Below are 25,530 nucleotides of genomic sequence, written 5' to 3' on the forward strand. Positions count from 1 at the left end.
TGTTTATTAAAAGCAAAGCGATTCGATCTACATCATAAATTATTTCATAGACTAGATTCTATATAGCTAGTGCCAAGTGTTTAAACTTTTTAAAATGTCATGAAATATCTAACACAATTATTGAAAGACATTTTGTAATAAATGATATAATAAAATTATTTTATTTCGTCCGCCCGCTCTCTAGTTAGTTGGGTTTTGAGGGGGAAAACACATACAAAAAGTATGGATGGCCTTATGCAAATGACACTTGGCATGCCATTCAACAGGGAATCTGGGTCACAGGGAATCCAATTTCAGACAAGTGTGACTTTTCCAAAACACACTGCTGCTGGGCAGAGAAATATATGACGGAAACGAGAGAAAACTACTTTCATCACTTGAAAATATTTTTTACCATAACCATTTTTTGGCTATTTTGTTATGTATTTGCAAAAAGAGCTAATTATGAAGGAACATGAGCTACATGGGCATAACTATTAGTATACTAAACCTTTTAAATATCTGCTTGTGAAGGTTCACGACGTAGAATGCGACTGATCGTGCTTTGAGACTATTACACATGTTTAATAAGAATCTAATTCCGTCTCACGTAGAGTAAGCATGATTGAAAAGTAGCGCTGGCTACAGAGAGTAGTTGGGTGCAGGCACTGCTAACACAAAATACTCATATTTAATGGGAAAAGATGCCAATGACATGTAACCCGGAAGAAAGTGTAGAGGCACACGCCCCATGCTATCAAGAATAGGATAATGTCCTTGTCAACATTACGCCGGTGTCAACATGAAGCGCTTATATATCCTCATTTGTACTCTGATATCATATTACTTGGGTTCTTCTCGTTTGAGTTCGCTCGAAGCAGAGTTAGTGCGCAACAATTTCAGTTGAACTTGTCAGTCATAATAATGATCTCATGTCGGTGTTGCGTTATGGAAATAAATAAAATATCTTGAAAATATCGACGCGTGGATATTGACATCTAGATAATGAACACAACTAGGTTACAGAGACCTCACGACTGTTTAAATATAAGCTTTTTATGTATGGCCTGCATTGTTCGTACTTAACGTTGTCGGGTTTCAGAGGCCTGAATGTAAACGGGCGGACAGACCGGGTGATACGGACTGGTTGTAATATGATAGTTGGTAACGAAGGGTCAGTAGGTTATTTTATCAAATTACTTGTATGAAACTGATTATTACGAAGATGCTGGATACAACCTAAGATATTTCACATATATTCAAAATTCTGGGCCTGCATATTTATAACACCTATATGGTTCGATTGTAAAATAAAGTACACGCTGGTCATTCTTCGTGCCTGTGGATATTCGTACATATGTGCTATATGTGGATGGTGAACTGTAGTCAAGATGCAGTTGATACGCATGTGATGTGAATAATAGAACTTTGTTTAACCGCGCGATGCCAGTATTATATTTAACTGCGTGTCCGCCTATATATCTTGAAATGACAGGATGTATTAAATAACAAACTATATGTCAAGTTCTTTATTCTTTAAATGCAACAATGACTTGTAACTTTATCAAGTACGAAATGATCATCTCGGGAATGCATCGTTAATAGTAACATGTACAGGCCGATTAACACATTCAGTAACTTGTACAATAAATGATATACGAATGTAGCTTCTGTTGTTGATGCTGAAGATTGGGGTCAAATAGGGTTTATTGATCTGGATCAGTTGGGGGGCGAAAGGTAACGTCTACTCCCCGGTTCCAGGATTTCCAAGGATATATGTCTTGTACCAAATCTATTGAAGAATTCTTTGTTTTTATTGTGAACTGGTTTGTTTTATACCTTAGCTGTGATACATGAGTTACTGTTTTACTGTCCTTTGTCGACAGGTATTTAATAATAATTAACTTGTTTTCATCGCAATATGGCTGCAATATTGCCGATGCGATGTAAGATATTAACTCACTCACTCCAAAGATATGAACAATTTTTAATCCGGGTCATAAAGACTTCATTTCCGATTGTACTGGAGCAATGTTTTTAAAAGTTGAAATAGCTTTAGTTTATCTTTGAGAGTTTAGTATTGTATTTTGGTATAACCCTTGGGTTCCGTGCATATTGTACACATTTATGAGCTGTGCGGCCAGCTTGTAAGATATAATATACAAAGAACATTGTAGTTTATCATTTGCAGCCTATCGTTTGGACTTGTAACTGGTTGTTATTGTTTGAAGATGCAAATAAATGGGTCGTTGTGGATAAATATGAAATGTCATTGACCAGGGGTTTACTTTTCGGACTGTAATACTTGATATGTCATTGTCAATTTAACATAACGATCCACGGTTCCTCACCTACATATCAGCTTTAAAGTACGGATAACTCAAACCATTTCGATGATTCATAATTTTGATTAATCGACGTTTTAATGTAATAATACTTGGTTATATGCCAGTAATTAAGAAGTACTAAAGCCTAAGCATGATTATGATAAAGCCTTTAAAAGTTAAAAAACACCAATCATTCCAAACTATCCGTGTTTGTGTACAATACAGTGTACTTCACTTTCTGTGTCACACATTGGTGTAGACGGTGGCAGAACGATTGTACTCCTTCACCACCTCATAACACAGCTTGAACTGGTCCTGTAAATAACATACAATTAGTTATGAACATTTAACGTCACCAGTAATACTGAATGCACATAGTATTATCATAGTACCATAGACTAAACATTATACCCACAGAGTTATTGTTATATTACGTGGAACAACCGCTTATAAGGAATATAAATCTCGCCATGCAAAACTTCCTGTGAAAACAATGTCGAATAGTTTCTTTTCTATGTTTAAAGTATGCAAAGTAATTTTCCTCAACTTTGCAAATTGTTTAATCTCTCAAGAAAATACATGTAACATTTCAAATTTTGATTGTGTCAGCATATCTTGATTGCTATCACTAGTTCACAATGTCAACGACTTCATATGTAACCGTGTACTGTCATCTAACTATAAATTGCATCAGATATTGTACTCACGAAGGACTGTACAAACTGAGGTCTGACACGCTGCAGTTCTCTGATGGTGAGGAAGATGTCCACGTCTCTGTCCAGCCTCAATCTGCTGATGATGTTCAGGACACTGCAGAACACGCCGCTCATTTCGGCACCGTCACTGGTTCATAGAAACCATCACGTCATGCAAGGTACATAGAACGGTAAATATAATGTCTGTGGAAACAACATTTTCTTTTGATATTATCCACACACGTTTCAATATGTATATATCTTTTTTAATCAATATCAATAATAAACCAACTATTTGTATATTTATAATTGTCCAAATGAATGTCCACGAATTTCATTAATACCTTATTATATACCTGGTATCGCGCTACATGCAATGAATGTCGCTCATTTTACATCATTCCCGTAATTCATAATTATATATATAATTGTAAGGTGAGGGAAGAAGGTAAATGCATACTGGCAGTGGATAAGAACTGTGTGGTCATCAGAGCTGATGATTCTGTCCACCACGTTGATCAGTTCCAGAAGTGAGGCTCTGTTGGACATCATGTCCTGTGACCGGAGACTGAACAAGGTCACTGACTGCTCGCTGTCCTGAACAGTATTGAAACATTTACGTTCTGCATGAACTGCAGATCTCCAAAATATAACTTTATATATGTTTGAACAATATGACTTATCACATTTCCAAAACCAGAGTATCCAGTTGTCTTTATACTAGTCATGCTTTCTCATTTTATCATATGATGGGGGATTGGTATGTTCCAAGCCTCACACAGAATGACTTGACATAAATACATGTAAATTATTTTTAACATAATCCCTTTCCACATAGATACACTTTTGCCAACGATGTTGGTCCTTCTCTGTCCTAAATGTTCTCAACTGCTACCGTGATGTCATCGTTGGGGCGAAATAGGTTCCGCCTTAAGCTTTGGAATCTAACGAGCTGAGTGATAATGATTATACTCTCTCATGGGAAATGCCTACTGAACGAGCAATATGACGCGCATTTATTCACTGGTTGGTCGTTTTTGTGGATTCTGTGGATTTTGTTGATCATTACTTGGATCATACCATCATAGTTTACATCAATTGCTTGCTTGAAATAACAGAACAACAGAACCAACCTTCTTGTCATATGCAATCATTAATTTTCTCTCGTTGTAGAATGCCTCGTCATTGTTTGAGTTGGTTGCCCCTTGTATCACATTGAATGGTCCATTCTTTAACACTTTGTTCTTTTTAGGGTAAATTGCATCTGTATCCTGGATAAAAAGTGAGTGTTACTAATTACATTCAAGTAAGCACAATTCCAAATGATGGCAGCCTTTGGTCCAAGCTGTACAAGATAGATGATTGCGATTTTCCGTACGTGGATGTGTCCTTCATGTTGAGTTAAATACCTTGATATCCAGCGTGTGGTGTCAGCATTTCTCAATTGCCTAGATACTTTAGAGCATAGATTTCGTTTTTTAATTTCATGGAAAGCCACATTTTGCTTACTACTAAGCATTTCAATCAAGGTTTCACCGTCAATGGCTAGGGTAAGTCCTTACAGACATGTTTTGGCAGATATTCAAGGGAATTTAGTGAATATGACAAGTAGCTTGTCAACCATATATGGAATTTTCACCACGTCCTTACTTAATGGCGCTTACTATGTTTAATGATCATTGTGTGAGTGGCGGATGTTACCTGTAGACCAAACCCGTGAAGATCCGGGGTAGAATAGGTCTTCAGCAACCCATGCTTGCCGTAAAAGGTGACTATGCTTGTCGTAAAAGGCGACTAACGGGATCGGGCGGTCAGGCTCGCTGACTTGGTTGATGGATGTCATCGATCCCAATTGCGTGGATCGATGCTCATGATATCAATCACTAGATTGTCTGGTCCAGACTCGATTATTTACAGACCGCCGTCATATAGCTTGAATATTGCTGAGTGCGGCGTTAAACAACAAACCAACCAACCAACCAACCAACCTGTAGACCAGGACAATTAAATCATGCTTTGTTTCGTCACTGATATATACAACACCATTCATATACCTTCCATCACTATTTTGCCTCTTACCTATGAAATCTCTTTCAGCAGATATATATAGTTTATTCCACTACCTAAAGCTAAAAGAAAGTATGATCCATTAAACATGCTTTGGGACAATGAAAGGTATTATTTCTTACAATCTTTGAAGTGAGTGTGTTTTTTAGACAACATAAAAAATACTCAAATGTAGAAACATTTATCACAATAGTATTACCTTGGAGTCGTCCAAACAGACAATGGTGAAGCAGTCATGGTCGTACACCAGTCTCCAGAAGTCCACCACAGTGTCTGGCAGAGGGGTCTGTGTGACGATCAGGCTTGATGGCCGAAGTATAGACTAGAGTAAATACAGTGAGTGAGTGAGTTGGTATGATATTCGGTCACTTTTAGCAATATTCCAGCATATCACGACAGGATACACCAGTAATGGACTTCACCCATGTGGAGAATCGAACCACGATCTTCGGCGTGACGAGTGAAGGCTTTAACCAGTAGGCTAACAGTATATGCACAATATATGACAGTATTACTGGGTTATCAATGGTGAGTGGGCATGTGGTTGACTTAAATAAATGACTGTATGTATAAGGAATAGATGGGTGGAAGCACGATTATAAAGTCTATAAGATTACGAGTATATAGTTTATGGACACAAGGTGCACAAAAGTATATTAAGAATACATGAAGTCATCATTACTATGATATCAACTCTATACACCAAGACTGACTATTATCTAATAAATGCAAATTGTGATGACACCATCATGTTTATGTTATTTGGATGTTCAAGTATTGTTTTATTACACTTAACGGTTCAATGTGATATCTTAAAATATCAGTAAACTAATACACATTAGCCCAAATAGTACTCTATGATTGCAGTTATATGTTGCTTAACATAACAAACAACAATGGAGAGCGTGCTTACAGGCAAAACTACAGCATTGATGTAGTCATTCCGACTCTGAGCGGGAGTACACAGGTAGGGTCGTGATTGGTTTCCTGTGACAATACATCAAGCTTAAGAATTGGATGGTGATCAAACTAATTGTCTGAAGTACAGTGTATTTCCAATTACAGGAACATGTATCTCTTACAATGGACTATGTTGTTATTGTTTTAATATATACAAGGTACATGCAGCGAAACAAAAGGAATTACATTAAGGCCAAAATAATTTTTATCAATATGAAATGATTAAATGACAATTGGGTCAGTTTGGATGACATTGTAATGTTGATGATCTATTTATCGTGGGTATGTTTAAGGACGTGGTACGTACCAGGGAGGATATCACGGCTCCTGTTTTTAGCCAGGTTCTCTGGAAGTAAGGCATGTGAAGTTGCCTCTGCTGTCAGGTCAGATGTCTGTACTTGAAGTAGCTAAAGAAAAAGGCATTGCATGTAGTCCTTATTGAGATGTTTATCATACAGTGTGTGTTTTACGTATGTTCTACACAAATTAATGAAACAAGCTTTCAGAATGATCATTTCAATGGAAGTCTTAAAGGGTTCAGCAGCTACATAAAAATGGGCTTACTTTAAATTGATTTTTCAGTATGCCCTCTTGCTGTGTTGTAAACGTCTTGTCAAAACCAAACGTTTTGTCAAACTCAGACGAAGTGTAGCGTGTTCCTCGACTATTGAGAGCCTCCAGGACCACATCATGCACGAACTCGTACTGGTTCTGAATAGAACATGTGTACTATTATAACATGAATAAAATATTGTGCTGAACTTAGAACCAAATTATGCTGCAAAAACTCTGAAGTTATTTTGTCAAAAGACCTATTTTTAAGAGACATACACTGACCAAAATGAACTTTTATTGAGGAATGCGCCTTCTGATGGTTCATTGTATGGCTGCACATCAACTCATAACCAACTCATCAACTCGTACCAACTAATAATCTAAAACAATATAAAAGGAAAACATTGACTGACGTTATATTTCTTGCACACGGGCATACAAATTAAGAGCATTTGTGAAATTGTTGCCCTTAAACACCTAGAATCCGCTACGTTTAAATATCATGCGTAAGAACCATTCAAGTCATTGTCCATTCCGCTTCATTGAAAGCTACGAAGGTGTTCATATACTGGTTACATGAAATATTGCAACCAGGTAAGTAAGTGATACAGATGAGATACAGTCGACTCTCACAACCACGAGTATCATCTTATCCCGTTTGACACATATCCGACATTTCCTAATGAATTATCTTCATTGTAAGTAAAAGGAAAACTTTGATATGTTGTATGAACACGTCTTTTTTGCGTCTGCGACCCACAAGCACAGAGAGTAGCCCACTGATCTGTGATCGAGCGAAAAAACTGTTGAATTTAAGTGTTGATTATAAGCGTGTTCGACATGGTTATAAACGTCTGTATTAGATCTCCGGCATCCGCTACGTACGCCGTTCTACGAATCTAGTGCAGCCAAATGTATCTCTTTACTGGTCTGTGAATCATCATATTACCCACCGCTTTCTGCACCATGTTCATCCTGTTCTGTCTCATCTTGCATACACACATGTACACGTTGACTCTTTTATCACTCTCAGCTTCATCAATCAGGTAGTCCAGGGCAATGAACGCTCCCGTCCGTCCTACTCCAGCGCTGCACAAAACAGCATTATTCACTGAATTTGATTTTTATAAATAATTATTCAATCAAGCGAACAATCTCTAAGACAATCGTGGTCTTGATTATCCCATTGTCTTTACTGACTTGTCTTGTATATATACATGTATATAATCTTTCTCTAATTATCTCCAATGTTCTACAACAGGGTTGTTGCTTAGTGGCAGTGTACACCATCTGGTCCTCGTACCTACTTCTTATGACAGTATACATCCAAGGATACCATGAGGACGTTTCAGTTTACACCGACGAGTACACCTACCAAATAGTCACCAGTAATGTTCACTTATGACCACGATTTCTGTGTCCAACTTCAGGGAATAGTGGCATTGAACAGTTTGGAACATACATTCTGTCCACCGCTCCTCCTGTGTCCACAATTAAGTTACCTGCACTACCATTATTGGTCTATGATCTTATCATTCACTTGCATTGTACCATATATATCGTGAACGTCGACATGGCCCCTGTCCACGCCATTACCAAAAATGAATCACCATAAGAGCCCCATCTTCTTATTACATGAAGGTAAAGGCAGTGGACATCCATGGGACCCATGGGCACTCAAGAGCTAACAGTGGTCATTGATGAGTACTATGACCTGATACCCTCACGGGATCTACCTAGATATACATTACCTGCAGTGCACCACCATGGGATCCCTGGCCATGTGCCCCTGTTTGACCAGTCTCCAGAAGTTGACGAGGGCAGGGGCAGAGGGAACACCATGGTCAGGCCAAGACGTGAAGTGGTAGTGCGTCACAGTTCTCTCAACACCCTGTAATTTTTTTATTGGTACAATTGGTTACAAGTAAGCCAACAAAACCAAAAAGAGGATGCCGTGGTTTGTGGCTATGTATTTGTATGTAGCAATTTTGCCAGGTAAGCCCCGGAAATCACTTTGTGTATCTCCAGGCTCTGCGTACCATGGGCATTTAAAGTCAATGTCAATGTACACGACACCCTTTACCTGTGATGAGCTTCAACTACAGAGATTACAGAGAATGCCTTGTTCTAGATCTGTATGACGTAAATTGTATCTAGTTGTAATACTTGTATCGTACAGGGACATTTATGAAAACGTCCTTAACCAATAAAATTCAAGTATTCTATATGGAAGATAAGATAAGCAATTATGCATACTTACGAATTTTTGAAGCAGGAAAGTGTAGATCCTGTAGTCAGCTCTCACAGTCACATTCTTGTTAAACACCTTAACGTGTCCGTACTTTTTTGCCTTATTCCCATCAGGCCAATATTGTTCACACTTCGTCTAGAAAATAAATTATTAGAACGAACTCTCATATTGCAGCCCATATTCAAATCAAACAATTTTAGAATAAAACGTTTCCTTAAATATTATGGCACTGGTGTTATTTTCAAGTAGCTAAAAGTCTATGATGCACATCCTACCTTGTTCATCTCCATCAGCCTGGTCAGCATGACTATCTGTGTGACGTCCTCCTGCCACACCATCCGCCAGAAGTCAGTGACTGTCACCGGTTTGGGTCCTATGTGCAAAGCAGTATATATTACAAACTAAAACATAGCATGATGTGTGATCATCGTCGTACATTAATCAATCGAAATTTGTAATATCCAGTTCACAATACGTTTAATGAATATATGATGAAATATATACAAGTAAACTAACTGTGCGTACCTTGTGTGGCTATGTATTTTGGAGTATCATCGTGTCCCTGTGGAAAGATATATGATTACAAGTCGTCAATAACTGCCGGTAATTGAAATACGTCCATTTTCACACATACACAGAATTATCTGGAAATACATCAAACCGACATTTGATATTTCAAATATGGGTCATAAATTCAATCATTATGCTGACATTTATATAGAAAATAGTGGAGTTTACTCACCATGATATAATTGGCATTAATGTAATCCTCTCCATCCGCCAACACAACCCTCGAATCATCATCTGAATTAAAAGCTAATGTAAGCCTGATGGATATTTAAAGTTAAGCCATTAAGACGATAATTGTCCCAAATAAAGTTGCCTCTGTATGGCAATTAATAATATTAGCTGCATGTATCAGGATATGGTCACGGTCTTGTTTCAATATTCACATGTAACATATTTGAATGATGTGTGCAAAAGGCGATTATTGGTGGAAGCAGCTGTGAAACGCTTACGTTGCCATTATATTTCACAATCCTTCATTCTCGAATCTACGTTCTGGCGATAACTGCATCGCCGCTAACATATTTATTGGTGAGACTTCCTGTCTTAAAACTTACTGATGAGCACCAAGTTGAACTCCCAAAATAATAGAAATAATTTCGCCAATGTCTCTTGAACTCCCGACGTGTAACGTCTGAAGAAGTTTGTTCAAATTTTATCACAATGACAAAGCATGTATTAGTTCATGTAATGTATCATGTCAAAGCGTTGCACTGGTCTATATACTTACAAGCATATAGTGCAAGAAAGCGGTTCTTCGTCTTGTTCTCTGCTTTCTTACCAGCCTCATGTGGATGTCTTGCTCCATACGGGATGGTCTGCGACACAGAATAACACGTAGTTCGTGTATAGGAACTACAATATAGTTGACAACTCAGTAATATACAAGTTACAACACAAGCTTTAACAGCTATTAACCTTGTGTGTCAGATTGATGACCTGGGTTCACAAGCTGAATGAAAAAAAGTTTATTGAGATACAGTCATCTTATTGTTAGTGAGTAAGTATGATTTTACTCCACTGTCAGCAATACTCCACATCAATATCCCGACTCGTAACACCGGAAATAGGCTCCAGACATTGGTCTCATGTGGGGAAAGGAACCCGGGCTTTTGGCATAATGGGCGAATGCTTGAATCCCCATGCTACCTTACGCCTTTAACTCTCAATACCTTGCATTGTTTCTGTATCGCAATGTTGCACCTACAACTGCAACCTTTAAGTTTGTTGTTTACTGGTACAGCGCTTTATCTGAGATAGCTTGGCACGGTTGCCAACACAAATCGTTTTACCTGATATTACATTTCTCAAACTATTTAACTCCAGGGTCAAGTATTGTTACACCAAAACAAACTGCATAATAAATATTAATGGAGCTATGTTAATGATAAGCGTAGAACACGGTTGTTAAGAAATGATCACAAAATGGCTTGCAACGGTATGCAAACCCTGACACTTGAAATCAGTTAATAAGTGAAATGTTTAACAACTTTTGTATTATTTTTAACGACGTTTCAGGGATACTAACCGCACCTTTAATTTCCCTTATATATCAACTTATACCAGGACAAAATACCATTCCGGAAATGTCGCCACAAATAACACAGAAGTCAAGCATGTTGCAAATGAAGATGCATCTAAAATAGTGTGAAAAAAGAAACCTGAAATTCAGTTTTGAAAGAGGCCTTTATCTTCTTCTCATTGACAGACTGTTGGAGTTTATCCAGCGCCATGTGAGGTTGTATCCAGTTGTAGTAGGCAGAGGAAGCTTCGTTGCCGACATCAACTTCAGTCTCAACAGAAAACATAGCATCTTCATCTTCATCTTCATCCATGGCAGGAGGTGGCTTTGGTTTGGATTTACTCCCGGATGGTTCGTCTAAATGATAATAAAGGTAATGAAGCGAACAGAATATATAATGTTTGTGTATCGTATAAATTCAGGTCTTTTACTCCAATATTCGTCTCAAGAACCCTACGCAGGTGACTTTCAGATTATATATAATTTCAAATCACCCAAAAAAGGCTTTAATGTCCTAAATACAAATAAGCAATGCATTTCCAGCATTATATCCGATTTTCGTATCTAGAAAACGAAGAGCTTGCCCCCTAAAGGACAATAGTTATGGCCGCCATATCGGGATAGATACACGACAACGTTGTTTCTGAGCCCAGGAAAACACAATCCCGTTTGTATTTTTCAGGGACCATGTACATTTTTTTGGTTTTCTTTTGTTCATGCTGAAATTTCAGGAACAGAGGCGGTATGAAATTTACCAACCAAAACCTGTCACTGACAACCGATGGTGTTGACAAGATTAAGAATGGAGAGAGTTCGTAATATTATAGAAAGCTGACATTCGGTTGTCTCAAAACCCGTGCATCCTAAAGCATTGTTTGGTCACCATAGCTATCTCAAGATTCACTGATCATGACGTCCTGCGAGGGGCATGTCAGAGGGGTATGGTTTCAGTGTAAAAGATCTAGTTTCATGAAATTGCAACCAGCACACCGAGGTTGACTTTGTTTGAATAACAACACATTCTAGATATTAATTGAAGAATGCGTGAAACGTGATACTTTAGAAGTTAAATATGTACCTTTACCAGCAGCCACAGGAAATGTACTCAGGGAAGACTGCAATCTCGAGTCATCCTTTTTCCGCTTTTTCCTTTATTAAGAAAATATATGATCATTACATCATCATTACGGTATAATGTGGGCATCTCTTTCTTATAGGATATCGAAAATCAAACTTGTTCCACAAATGATAAGAAATATATGAGCAAAGAAAACACGTTTGATTACTTGATAAAAAAGGTATAGTAACCAATTTAATAACCGTAAAATGTATGAAGGAAGATTAGCAGTTACCTTTTCTTACAAATGATAATAGCCACAACAACAATGATGATCAAAACAGCTGCAACTGTTCCGCCCACTACACCCGCAATGAAACTGTCTTCTGTCAAAGACAATGGGTAAACATTGACATTGACAAACATTGTGCGCGCATTGTGCATGTGTTGCAAAGTTTATTATTTATATACTATAGTTATATATATAACTCGAGATCTATTTTCAATTAAAATTAAAATTAAAACCACACATGTGCCGGAATATTATATATTAATATTATATATCAAATCACACCTATATATGTAACAGAAAAGAACTTTACTCTGTTATTTCAATATCTTAGTACATATATTTGAATTGATCAAAATGACTAAATTAGAAATAGATAACAAATTAAAGTTTATAAATGGATATCCTCACACATATGTACCATAAAGAACTTGATTTCAATTCCTGAACTTAAATCCCACAGTATATTAGTGTGACCTACATGAAGCTGAATCTAGTCGATCATGGTGACAATACATACGACCAGGCGAACAGAACTGATTATGTTTCTTTGTTTGTCAGCACGATACCGTGCTCAGGGGTTTCATCAAAAGTAAACGTCTAAGACAATAATCACTTGAGGCTTTTCTCCCAAACTGACACACTATAGTATATGAATGAAATAATGCTCAATTCCGCGTTAACCTAACTCAGTCACTATTCCTATATTTTAGTATTTATGGATCAACATTTGATAATATGCAACATACATGTAAAATAAAATACAGAAAGAGTAACGTCCGACGATCTACCCATACAAACAGATTTGAAATATTTTGTGTCTAAGATTAGTCATGCTCCTTTATATATACATTTGCAGCTTCTGAATGAATTAAATTCTAGTCATAGCATGAATATGATATGAACCGAAATACATTCCACCGCTTACTGCACGTGTTTCCCATCCAGAATGTTGCACAGCCTCTGGGACATGTCCCTGTTGTCTTGTCGCACAAATCACCGTCAAGGCATGATCCACAATGCGATTCACAGTTGCCACCAAAGGTACCGTTGACACATGCTTTGTAGAAAACAAAAAACAACATTTAGTTCTGTGACCAAATAAATCGATCATCAAGCAAATGATAAGTTTATTTGTGAGCACAACTCGTTATCACAACACACATGCATCTTTAAGTCCTACTACATAAATGTAGGAATACTACATATATTCTAAAAAACAGAAAATACCATAAGAAACATATCGAATTATCACGGAACTGTTCTTGTCATGAATTGTTTGACAAGCATTTCTTAGAAGTCTTTTTTTTTAAAGTAATTTGCGACGTTTCGGTATAAGGATCTAAAGCGAAACGTCGCAAATTACAGTAAAATATTAAAGCTGTTAGGGAAGAGAATATATGGATGTCAACTTCTTTATTATGAGGAACACAACGTTTCGGAGTATATGCTCACTTCTTCATCAGGTGAAGGAGTAGGCATATACTCTGAAACGTTGTGTTCCTCATATTAATGAAGTTGACATCCATATATTTTCTTCCTTATATGAATCACTTCTAAATGCCTTTCAAAAACCTGATAAAAGCTGTTATCAATAAATTGTGGCTACTTTGTTCTTTTCGTGTTTTCCTTTTTCTTTCCCTCGATAGGCAGATATGTTTATTGCTTTTATTGACTCAGTAACATCTGTAAACAAATTTCTTGAAAGCATATATATAATGTACTCTATGTAAGCGGAGTGGGTAGCACATTGGACATGTCACAGCTGTTAGGAACCGGCCATTTCATATTCTTGTCCCCCGAAACTCCTCATAATAGTGTCGAACTTCACCGTTCACCCAGTTTGGCCCTTTTAAACATACACACTCCAATGGATTCATACAATTTGAAATTAATTGTCAATAGTTGCTGCTGGGTGCTGAGGAAGACGTGCGTACATTAGTCGTATACATTGGTTGTGTTACAATTCTTCAGAGCGGCCATTTCCCCTTTCTGAAACATACACGTACAGCCAGGACAGATTAAGGAGAGACTTGTGAGATCTTGCCATACACAAGGTTGAATATAGATACATTTTCTTTCAAGTAAATAGAAGTCATAATTCTAAAGAATCCTACTGAGACTCACTCTATTGTTTTCGTAATTCATTATTTTTCATAAATGGACAGTTTGCTTGCCAGCTATTTATGCCTACATTATCTTGATCCCTCTTTTCAATTAATCTACACTTAGAGTAAACGGATCTATCTCTTCTATTTTGACAATAGAGTGAGAGATTTCAAAGTTTGCGTCTCCGGAAAGGATCAATCCCGCATTGTTTATTGTAGATGTAATTGTCAACCATGACAACTGCGACACGTGACAGAACAGTGTGAAATTGATTATGAAATATTTTAAAACATATGTATTATCTTTAAAAGCTTAGGAAATATTATATTTCGATAACCCTTAGCCGAGAAAACTAAGAAATACATTATATATAATCTGATCGGTATTATAAAGCGATCGATCTCACGAAACTGTTACGTATCTTGTTCAATGCATTGTAAATATCAACCAGTCACGGAGTTTGATGCAACTGTAGAGAATACATTCCACATGCACCACGTAAAGACAAGTGGTTTATTTTTATGTGGTTTATGTTTAAGTTGCTGTCAAAGTCTAATAGTTTGAGAAAGAAGGGATGAGCTTTACGTTAGAGAACATCCTCGTAACTGTCGACTCGTGAATATGAATCACCTCGCCCATGCGGACCTCGGCGTATGATATTCACGAGCCGACAGCTCTCCCTCACACACTTTTATCACAGCATGTAAAATAGTTGAAGAGATTCATACAACATTTATGTTTTGTTAAATTTGAGAAAAGGTTAAAAACTGTTTTTTTCAGAAAACATGCAGGCCTGCTTTTTGTTAGGTCCGAGTTTATCCGAAGGTATTATGCAGACATTATTATTTTCTTCAGATGGCATGCGGGAATAAGCCGTGAAACATTCAATTCATACAAAACGGTGCTTTAACCATGATATAGAGATTAAAATAGCAAGAGGAAGTTTTAGACGAACAATTAATAAAACTTTCAGTTGTTAAATATGCATCACAGAAGACACGACACCCTGCGACTGTAAGGTTTGTCAGAAGGAAATCTGTTGATGGAGACCTTCAGTTATTTGGATCGTATTTGACCTTAAATTATCCTAATAGCGAGTAGCCTGATGTCCTCAAACACAGCAATGATGTAACATCTTCAATTGGTGTTTTTTGAGCAAATATTTCAAGTCAAGTTTTACATTTTGCTCAGTCTACTTGAAAAAAGAAACGAACACGGTTCCTCGGGAGGTAAGATACCCTGACAAATAGATGGTGATATGGTTGATAACAAACTTATAACTTGTCCATATCCCCAAACGCGCAAGCACAATTGAGCGAAACATATGTTTGAATTCTACACCTTGTACTTTGTAGAAACATGTAGTCATTTGTCTCAACTGAAGTGGCTCGAGGGTGTGTTTTCTCACCTTGCTTACACGTGCCATCACTAACCCACCCTGCTGCACATCCCCCAGGGCAGGTTCCGTTTGTCTTGTCACAGCTGACACCGTTTAAGCAGTTTCCACACTGGGAGGCACAGTTGATACCATAGGAGTCATCTTGGCATGCTGTACAAACAACTACATATAACTAATCAGCGTTCGAATGTATTCACTTGGATTGACACTCAGATAGTCATTTGTGAGATAACTTTGTTCATTTCCTTGTACACCAATGTGCCAACATTTACTGTTTGTTCATTCAAGAGTGGATGCAATTATGAAGGTTCTTGCAAAAAGCTACGTTTTTAAATATCGCTAACGGGTTTTTTATTTGGTATGAATATACTGTAACCCATTTTGCTTATACAATTATTTGTTCGTAGGGGCAGTCGGGTAGCCTAGTGGTTAAAGCGTTCGCTCGTCACGCCGAAGATCCGGTTCGATTTCCGACATGGGTACAATATGTGAAGCTCATTTCTGGTGTGGCCTGCCGTGATATTGCTGGAATATTGCTTAAAGCGGCGTAAAACCATACTCACTCACTCACTTCTTGTTCGTATAGATCAGGATAAGCTTCATAGTACTGTAGAAATACTGTCACATTTTGTTTTTCAATTTTACAAAATACCAGATATCATTTTAATACATCAGATTGTAACCTCGCATTAACATAACACACGTCATGTTTATATTGGTGTAGAGTTTGGCGTACATAACCGCATTTACATGAAGCTTCTTTATGGTACAACTTATATAAAATGGAAAACATAAGCAAACCTTGCTTATAATTATAATGTGTGAACTCTGCATCAAATATGAGTTTAAGTTCTAGCTTTTGGCATCATCCATTCGTTTGAAAATCGGGGAACATGTACATACATTCTCTAGCATGGTCATACAAAACTGGAAACATACACTTAATCTAGCACACTGTGTGAAGCTCTTTTGGAAATGTAACTTTAATTTCTAACACTTTTTACACCATACCTGTTAGGCAGTCGGTACCATTATATCCCGGGGAGCATCCACCAGCACAGTGACCAGTGATCTTGTCACATATGTCAGTTCTATTTTGACATCGACACTGTTTGTCACACTCTTCTCCAAACCACCCGTTACTGCAAACTAAACATAATATGCCCTTTATCCGTTTGTTCTCCCTACAAGGCCCTCGTATTAGTCATAAATCATTATACGGACGGGCTCCAGTGTGTTTTTTTGTTTTGAATGATGTGGATTATGTGAGATAATTAAAAATCGTGTTATTGATAACGTTCATCAACTTACGATGATTTAAATATATAATTTCAAACGGTAAACCTAATTGCTGTTTGAGATGTGAAATAGAACAAGTATTATATATATGGATCTATATATTCCTCATATTGTATTGTGAAACCCCTTCATCTCTACCAGGTGATAACATTTCTATAACATACCAAATATCTGCACTTCACACAAAGTAACGAATTTCATGGCACCAGGTATCCGTATAGTGACGTTGTTGCCTGTCAGTGGCTGGCGGCAGGTGACGTTATCTATAGGAGGAGGATGTTCAGTTGACGACCAGTTGAAGCACATCTGGCTGCCCACAAGTATCTCCATGCCGTTGCTTCTCTCCTGTACTGTTAAGATGAATGTAAAATGTTATAAAGTTTAATTGTACTTGCAATCCTGATGCAGTGATGATCTGAAACACACACACACACACACACACACACACACACACACACACACACACACACACATACCATTTTAGATTTCACTTAGTTATATTTTACTCTTAACTTTAAGAAGATATTTTATTCATTTCAGTGTGGTCAAGGTTATGCATGCTCGTTTCAGTATTAAATGTATTTGAGTATTAAATGGGTTGTAACAAATATGGTTTTCATATCAGTGATCTCTGTTAACGTTGTTTTACTTAATCATATCACGAGATCAAATGTGAATTTGTTGTCGTTATGTCAGTCATGAATAAACACACGCCCAATGTATGTTACATAATGTAATCAGGGAATGCTTGCTTTTGGGACCCGAGTCTGTTACTGAATAATAAGGCTGTCAACCATGTATCAGGATTGCATACGTGGGTGTGTTTACTTGAAACACACACGCGAGACAGATGTAAAGACGACATGTATATTTATCACATGGGTTTTTTATGCAAAAATGAAGAAGTAACATGATAAAATTAACACAGGTACAGTGCTCATGATGAGCAAAACGAGTTTCTTAACTCATAATATTCTATAGCGGTACAAGGTATCAATAATAAATGTGTTGTTACGAGGAATCTGTATTTATTCAAAGTGCATGGTTATTAATGAAATCCACTAATACTCGCACATTTATCATTGTTCTTCGTTAGCTACGGCATGAGCTAAAATGGATAGATTAGGACAATGACCATGTCTGGGTAACGACACCTATTTCATATTTGTCACTGATTATTTAAACCCTAGCATATATAAAGTGTAATGCTAGGAAAAAATCTTGCAAAGACACTGATGTGAGTATTAAACGTTCTTGTCGACAGAACTCATGCACTGCGGAGTGGTGACTTGAAATTAGTGAGTTTTGTTTAAACAGCCGGGTGAGGTGAGATGAAATGGGGTTTAACGTCCCGTTCAAGATGGTTGTACTTATTTAGCGACGTGCATGCACGTGGCCCAGACTAATGCCGATTTCATAGTGCTAGCCCACTGAGATATCATGCCGCAGTTTAACATGAATACCCCAATAAGATCAATACTTGTTTTAGCCCATTAATGACGAACGCCAGGCATTCTGTTAATTTGTTTTAATTATTTTAATATCTTTTAATTTTGGGGGTAAGACGCAAGAGAAATGTGGAGGGTATTTGAGACAAGTGGAAGAAAATACGTCGTGGGTTCTCAAACAATCAAAGCATTTGCTTGACATTTTGCAATCTCAGAAATGAACCAGGTTCTTTTCTGTCAAAACATATGAATTTTCAACTTTGTACACCACTTTCCCAGACGACGAATTTAATTCCTGAATTCATGAGGCATTGTTACTAAGTGTGAATATATAGTTGTATCTCCATCTTTGTCAAATATGAAAGCAAATGTCATCAGAAGTTTACTGAGAACATGTGAAATGCTGGGATTCCTAATATAACATATATGTGTAGATGGGTTACGACATTTAAGGCCTCAGTAAAGCTTTCAAAACGTTTTATGATACACATGTGGAGGGTATTTCCAAATTTGACGCACCAGTGATGCAACTGCGTATTTTGACTTGTACCATATGTACCCGTGTCTTCCCAAGTGAACAACTGATCTGCATTTGCATGTGAGTGAGTGAGTGAGTTAGGTTTAACGCCGCTTTTAACATTACTCCAGTTCATTCACGGCGTGCCAGCTTAATGTGGGAGGAAAGCCCGAAGTGATACAGGTCTTAGACGTTTACCACTTCGGTGAAACCCACGAGTACGGTTACGGTACGGACAAACCAAGAAACATAATCGGGGCGAACCGGGATTCGAATCCACAATCAAGGGACGCAACTCTGTACAGCGAAGCGCGGCGCCTAAGACGTACACCAGTGTATGGGAGAGCCCGTGACCAACAAATAAGGTTTCAACGAACCTGAATATTATATTATGTGGCAGATTGTTGAGGACCAGTTACACTCAAATGGGTTACTAATCAGGAGTGATATATTTTCTTCATCCAGTTATACATACAACATAGTATATCGTCATTAGAAATATCTTCTCTCCTGAACAATGACTTAGAACTTGCTTTTCTGAACCCCAAAGAGAAACAATATGTAAATAAAAACGACAAAGCCCTTTCCGTATTCACAAGAAATTTCTGAAAAAAAACGAGTCGATTGTACGATTCAGGCTTTATCATGAACGTGTGTTTATGAATCACTATCAAATGATGAGGATTCAAGGTGTTCGCTTCAAGGTGATCCACCGGTGGCACCTGTCATAAACACATGCAAAGGCAAGTCAATTAAAGCAAGCCACCTACAACAGGGGGAAATATGGTACAAGTCAAAATAGGGAATTGCATTGGACATCATTTTTGTGACTTATACGTCATGTCCTCTACAGGTTTACCACACAACTTTCTGAAAGTTTTACTGAGGCCTTGAATGTTGCAACATTGAATGTTGCACCCGTGCCCCCTGCTTTTGCATGTATTTGTGGCAGGTCCCACGGTTAGGCAGGATAGGCTCACCTTTTTCTGAACACCTTGTGTTATCACTATTTGATAGTAATTCATAAACACATGCTTCTGATAAAGTAGGAATCGCACGAGGTGGTAGATATTTCTTATGATTATGGAAACAGTTTTTTTTGTCGCTTTTTTTTAAAATTATATAAATATTTGTTTGTCCCTTATGTGTGAAAGCAGTCATTATTTATATGATCTGGAACTTGCCAAAATACTGTTACCTTCGTAAAATACATTTAATAACAACAATATAATAACAATATTGTTTGAATACTGTCTTTCATTTTTTTTTTAACGCCGCACTCTATCCAGTGATTGACAAACATGAACATCCATCTACGCAATTGGGATACAATGATTTGCATCAACCACGTCAGCGAGCCTGGCCACCAGTCCCGTTAGTCGCCTCTTACGTCTTTCGAGTAATACTGTCGTGTTTCTACTTTATTTACGCCGAATGTGGCATAGCACCATGTAGCACAATGATTATTTGTGTATCTACATGTAGATACATAATGTCAAATGCCAGACAATAACCTGTCTCGATTTTCCGACGTCAGATATTGTGTTACGTAACAGGTTCCATTTGGGCGTAAAAGGCAAAAACAGCGGTGAAAATTTACTTGAGTGGACCACCGAAATCAGCGATGACTCCTCGTGTTCGTGAAATGGGTAAGCAAGTTCTGCCCCGACGGAAGGACCCGGCACTCACATAATTTGCCCCCAGATGTATGTGTTTGTTGCCTGACACCGCACATCAGTACTCCTGCCATGCGGGGGCAGCATGTTAACCAACCAGACAATCAAGTGATGAATGATGAATCCAGTCACACAATAGCGCATTCAATATCAGCAAGGGTGATATGACATCTATGTGCATTAAGTTTGTGTCTTCCCAGATTTCCAATCCATGTCAGACGTAATTGACAGCATGAACATGGAGAAATGTGTTTTGTTGACCATCTGTGAAGAGATCACCTGTATAATAACACTAGGCTCTTTATACAGTGTTTAATAACATCTTGAGCGAACGGGACTATCTTGTGCGTCAGCTGGTCATTCGAATGGGACGTAGGTAGCACTATGCAACTCTACTCTGCGCCTAGACGGAAAATCTAACTTTCACAAAACACCTGAGATGGATAGTTCATGAGTATCTTGCTGGGCAGAACTCGTAAACAAGTACGTTTGAAATAGAGAGAGTATACTGACCCTCAGTTTTGCATTGTAGTTGTGCAATCATCGTGGTATTTTATAGGCTCAGGACATGACTAAAAAACAAATCATAATGGTGAAACATCGTCACAACATTCATCGACGCGTCTACTTACGAACCTCAACCTTGCCAATGTGTTAAACAACCTACACACTAACAAACAAGATATATTGACTTTGCAATTGATACTGATTCTTAGTTTTCATACATGAGTTAAATTATACTGTCATGTTGACAACCATATATTACAGGTGGCACGAGTGGCCCAGTCGTCTTAGGCACCGCAATTCACTGTCCATGGTCCACCTATGATTTTGGATTGCGGTTCGAATCCGGATTCGACCCAGTTATGTTTCTAGGTTTGTCAGCACCATACCATGCTCGTGGGTTTAACCAAAGTGGTAAACACCTCAGACCTGTCTTACTTCAGGATTTCTTCACACATTAAGATGACACGCCGTTAAACAACTGGTATTCTGTTAGAAGCGGCGTTAAACCCCAACTCACTCAATCGTGTTTTAGAGCGTCATACAACTCAGAAGTTGTTCGATCAAGGTTAAAACATTCAAGGCCTCAGTAAAAATTTCAGAAAGGTGTATGGTAAACCTGTGGAGGACATGTCCAACTTTGACGCATCAGTGACAGAAATTATATCCGATGCAATTCCCTATTTTGACTTTTACCATATTTTCTCGTGTTTTTAGGTGATAAATTGACTTGCCTTTGCTTGTATTTATGACCGACGGCTCCCATTTTAGCGAACACATTTAATCCTCTTTATTTGATAATGATTCATAAACACATGTTCATAATAAAGTTGGAATCGTACAATCGACTCTGGATTCTTTCAGATATTTCTTATGAATACGGAAAGGGTTTTGTCGCTTTTATTTACATAAAAATTATTGTTTCTCTTTGGGGTTCAGAAAAACAAGTTTAAATTCATTTTTCAGGAGAAAAGATATTTCTGATTATGCTATTCTACATGTATGTTGTATGTATAACTGGATGAAGAAAATATATCACTCCTGATTAGTAACCCATTTGAGTGTAACTGGTCCTCAACAATCTGCCACATAATATAAGATTCGGGTTCGTTGAAACCTTATTTGTTGGTCGCGGGCTCTCCCATACTGGTGTCAATGATGAGGTGAAAATTCTTATTTCATCCATGTTTCTGTAACATTTATGATAAAGACACATTTTCAATTCAACAAAAACTATCATTTCTTGCAGAGATAGATGTTATCGCCCTTAGTTACTTATGTGGATGTACTCACAGTCGTCACGTAGATACAGTCTGATCTGTTGTATCTTTTCTGGACTTGATGTGTTCAGGTTCACTGTCCAGGTTGGATTTGACCATAGCTTTGTATGAGCACATGTTAGTGGCGTGCTTTTGGCATATGTGGTTGCTCTACCATCTACAGCAAGTCCTGCTCTGTAGTTATTTGGTAGACCCTGCAATGTACTACTCTGGCTGCATGATCCCCTCAACGCGATATTTTCTGAAAATATAAACACATAATCAGTATCACAATGATCGGTGATTTGTATTCGTGATATCACATCTACCCATCAACCTCATACTCACGTTTCTGACAGTATGAACCGAACCATCCTTCCTGACATCTGTCTGGACTGCCGACCTGGCTACAGGGAGTGGAGGGAAACACGTCACAGGCGCTTGTAGTGTTACAGTGACACTCAGCATCTGTTTGAAAATGGTACTTCATATCAATTGATAGTGATCTTTACTTATTCGTACATAAATGTACATTACAGTGAAACATTGATTGAGTTTGAAGATAGCTAACGGTTTGAGAATCAAACTAAGAAATATGACAAATATTAACACTTATTTCAAATTCTGTGAATAACGTTCCTACCAGTGAGGGTAACAGTGACACAGACCACAAGCAGTCCCATCCAGACCAAACCCATGTCGGATACCTAAATCAAGATATAAGGAAACAAGAAACTAACACAGTCTTGATCACATTAATAGCGAATCTTATCAGCGAGCAACTATATCAGCATGCGTCGATAAAGGCATCAGAACTGAGGAACTCTAAACTCTCGACGAATGTTGATATATGTTTTAACTGGAGACACGTAGTTGAAATATTTTTACTATGGAATTTCATTCAAAAGCATTTAATATACTGACATTGTAATGTTCGTTATAAAAAGATGAGTTACATCCCTCAGGCAGCACACCCTTGATCGTGGGTTTCAGGAAAGTGGTAAATGTCCTGCATCACTTCAGGCTTTCCTCCCACATTTTGCTGACACGCCGTGACATATAGCTGCAATACTAATCTAAATGGTGTTAAACCAAACTCACAAACGTACTCGCAATATAGAAATATGACTGATCACAATTGCGTACTAAATTTTCAATATCCGCTTCTGCATTCTGTATAAGCTGACCCATTTATTTACCTAAATGAATTATCAATAAAATCAGAGTCTACATGTATCAATTGCATTTGAATGTCATACATGTTCAAAACACCACACTGAACGAAATGTCTTTTTCCTGTGGCTCGATCTTGTAGCTGAATCACCATAACACACTTATGTCAAACAATTGACGCGTTTGCGGTAATGCTATTATTTATGCACATCCGATTTTGTCCTATGTGCATTCCTTGCGTGTTTCTAACACCATTCGGATGATTTTTAATACGTCAAGCTAATGCTATACAGGGTGTTTTCAAATTAAACTAACAGGTAGCTCATCTCTGGAAAATGTCTACCAACTGGCTTTGCCACGTGTCATGGATGCACGTGTGGAAGCAACAAATACGGAAGCTTTCCATACCCAATCTGACCGACCACTAAACCAGACAAGTTCACCAATCGTTCTTTCTCTTGACATGGAACAGCAGATGAATGCTGGTAGGGATGATACTTCGATCCCAGTTTCTGAGAGGCGAAGTTACAGTAAAACGACGACATCCAAAATGCTTCACGCAAAGACCAATTGAAAAACTAAGCTTATTGAATGAAGCTCCATCTAGCATCCAACAATCCCTGATGGTTTGTCAAATTTTACAACTGAAATGAGAGATTTCATTATCGTATCCCTAATGCGAAGATTGATGTTCATTATGTCAACCACCAGGTTGTCTGGTCCCGATTCGGTTATTCACATACAGCCGTCTTTCTGCCGGAATATTGCTGAGTGCGTCGATACACACTAAATAAACAACATATAGACATATCTACTCCAGCGACGTTGCAGGACTTTGTAGATGTCTTTCTTAACAAATACAATTTGATATGTCATGTAGAATATCTGAATTTGCTGGTGGTCATTCTATGGCGTTGTCAACGTGTTTTTTCGGGCACGTGGGCCATGTTTTAACGGGTCTTCAGTTGAGTTATAACATGACATTTGTGTCAATACCTTTTCAACGCTAATAAAACAATCAACATCGAACACAAAAAGCTGTTAGTGAAGGCACACAGAAATGCTCTGAACACGAGTTGTCGGTGCATGAAGCGTTTTATGTTCTTTTCCAGCTATACACTATTTCAAGGCAAAATTGATGTTCGAGGCTATAGTCTCTGAATTTAATCATGGTTTATGACTCAAAATCATGTTTATTCCCATTATAATTTATTGTGTTTGTATGCATCTCTTGCATATACGACCGCCTCCATATGGACCGACATAGTGGATAGAGCGTCGGTGGTTCGATCCGCGACTAGGTAATACCTAAAGATGTCAAGAGATGACACTTGTTGTTACCCTGCCCGGAACTCTTCATTGAGGGGATAAAACAAGGATTCGATACAGTGTCAGTCTGCTGTGTCTGAGCTGGGTATCCATGCACACACACACACACACACACACACACACACACACACACACACACACACACCGCTTTTTTTCTATCTTTATGTGCTACTGCCTAAATGGTTAATAGATGATGAAGATATTTTTTTATATTTCTGCATCATAAAGAGTGCTATAATTGTATGGACTACGTATGTTTCTTTCTTATATCTTATACGCCTATTACACTACTATCATCATGCATGTACACATTCCCACTTACCCTGTTTGTTAATTATAGTTACATTATCTTCACATAGTTTCAACCAAATCAGTAAATGCGTTCTTGCGTGACTAAATTTCTTATCCATAACTTGCCTGTCTGGTTGTTTACATGCATGGCAGGAGAACTACATCGCGGCAATAAATACTTACTTTTGTTATTCATTCAAATTGTGTGAATAGCGGGTGCTATCAACAAAATCAGCGAGCCTGACCACCCGATCTCG

The 25,530-nt window shown here is 37.8% G+C and overlaps 1 protein-coding gene across 1 annotated transcript; it reads right to left on the bottom strand.

The window, feature by feature from the left end:
- Positions 1–23,182, bottom strand: LOC139444799 (receptor-type tyrosine-protein phosphatase epsilon-like). The gene is made up of 25 exons (XM_071225760.1): positions 23,124–23,182; positions 22,829–22,948; positions 22,515–22,742; positions 17,241–17,426; positions 16,789–16,926; positions 15,787–15,927; positions 13,198–13,329; positions 12,276–12,366; positions 12,002–12,072; positions 11,063–11,280; positions 10,132–10,219; positions 9,577–9,638; positions 9,360–9,396; positions 9,110–9,207; positions 8,844–8,969; positions 8,335–8,474; positions 7,537–7,672; positions 6,593–6,739; positions 6,336–6,435; positions 5,982–6,055; positions 5,268–5,390; positions 4,135–4,272; positions 3,462–3,598; positions 3,014–3,149; positions 1–2,621 (listed from the first exon to the last, which is right to left on the bottom strand). The coding sequence occupies exons 1-25, from the start codon at positions 23,176–23,178 to the stop codon at positions 2,550–2,552; spliced, it is 2,994 nt and encodes a 997-aa protein (XP_071081861.1). The 5' UTR covers positions 23,179–23,182; the 3' UTR covers positions 1–2,549.
- Between the last annotated feature and the right edge of the window lie 2,348 nt (positions 23,183–25,530).

This window comes from Haliotis cracherodii, unplaced genomic scaffold (genome assembly GCF_022045235.1).
Source record: "Haliotis cracherodii isolate W230 unplaced genomic scaffold, xgHalCrac1.p SCAF_6, whole genome shotgun sequence".
Taxonomy (NCBI): Eukaryota; Metazoa; Mollusca; class Gastropoda; order Lepetellida; family Haliotidae; genus Haliotis; species Haliotis cracherodii.

Coding starts and splice junctions, on each gene's coding strand:
- LOC139444799 (XM_071225760.1), bottom strand. CDS start 23,178: ATGGGTTTGGTCTGGATGGGACTGCTTGTGGTCTGTGTCACTGTTACC. Junction 11,281..12,001: donor TCCTGTGGCTGCTGGTAAAG/GTACATATTTAA, acceptor ATTATCATTTAG/ACGAACCATCCGGGAGTAAA. Junction 5,391..5,981: donor TCAATGCTGTAGTTTTGCCT/GTAAGCACGCTC, acceptor TATTTACTCTAG/TCTATACTTCGGCCATCAAG.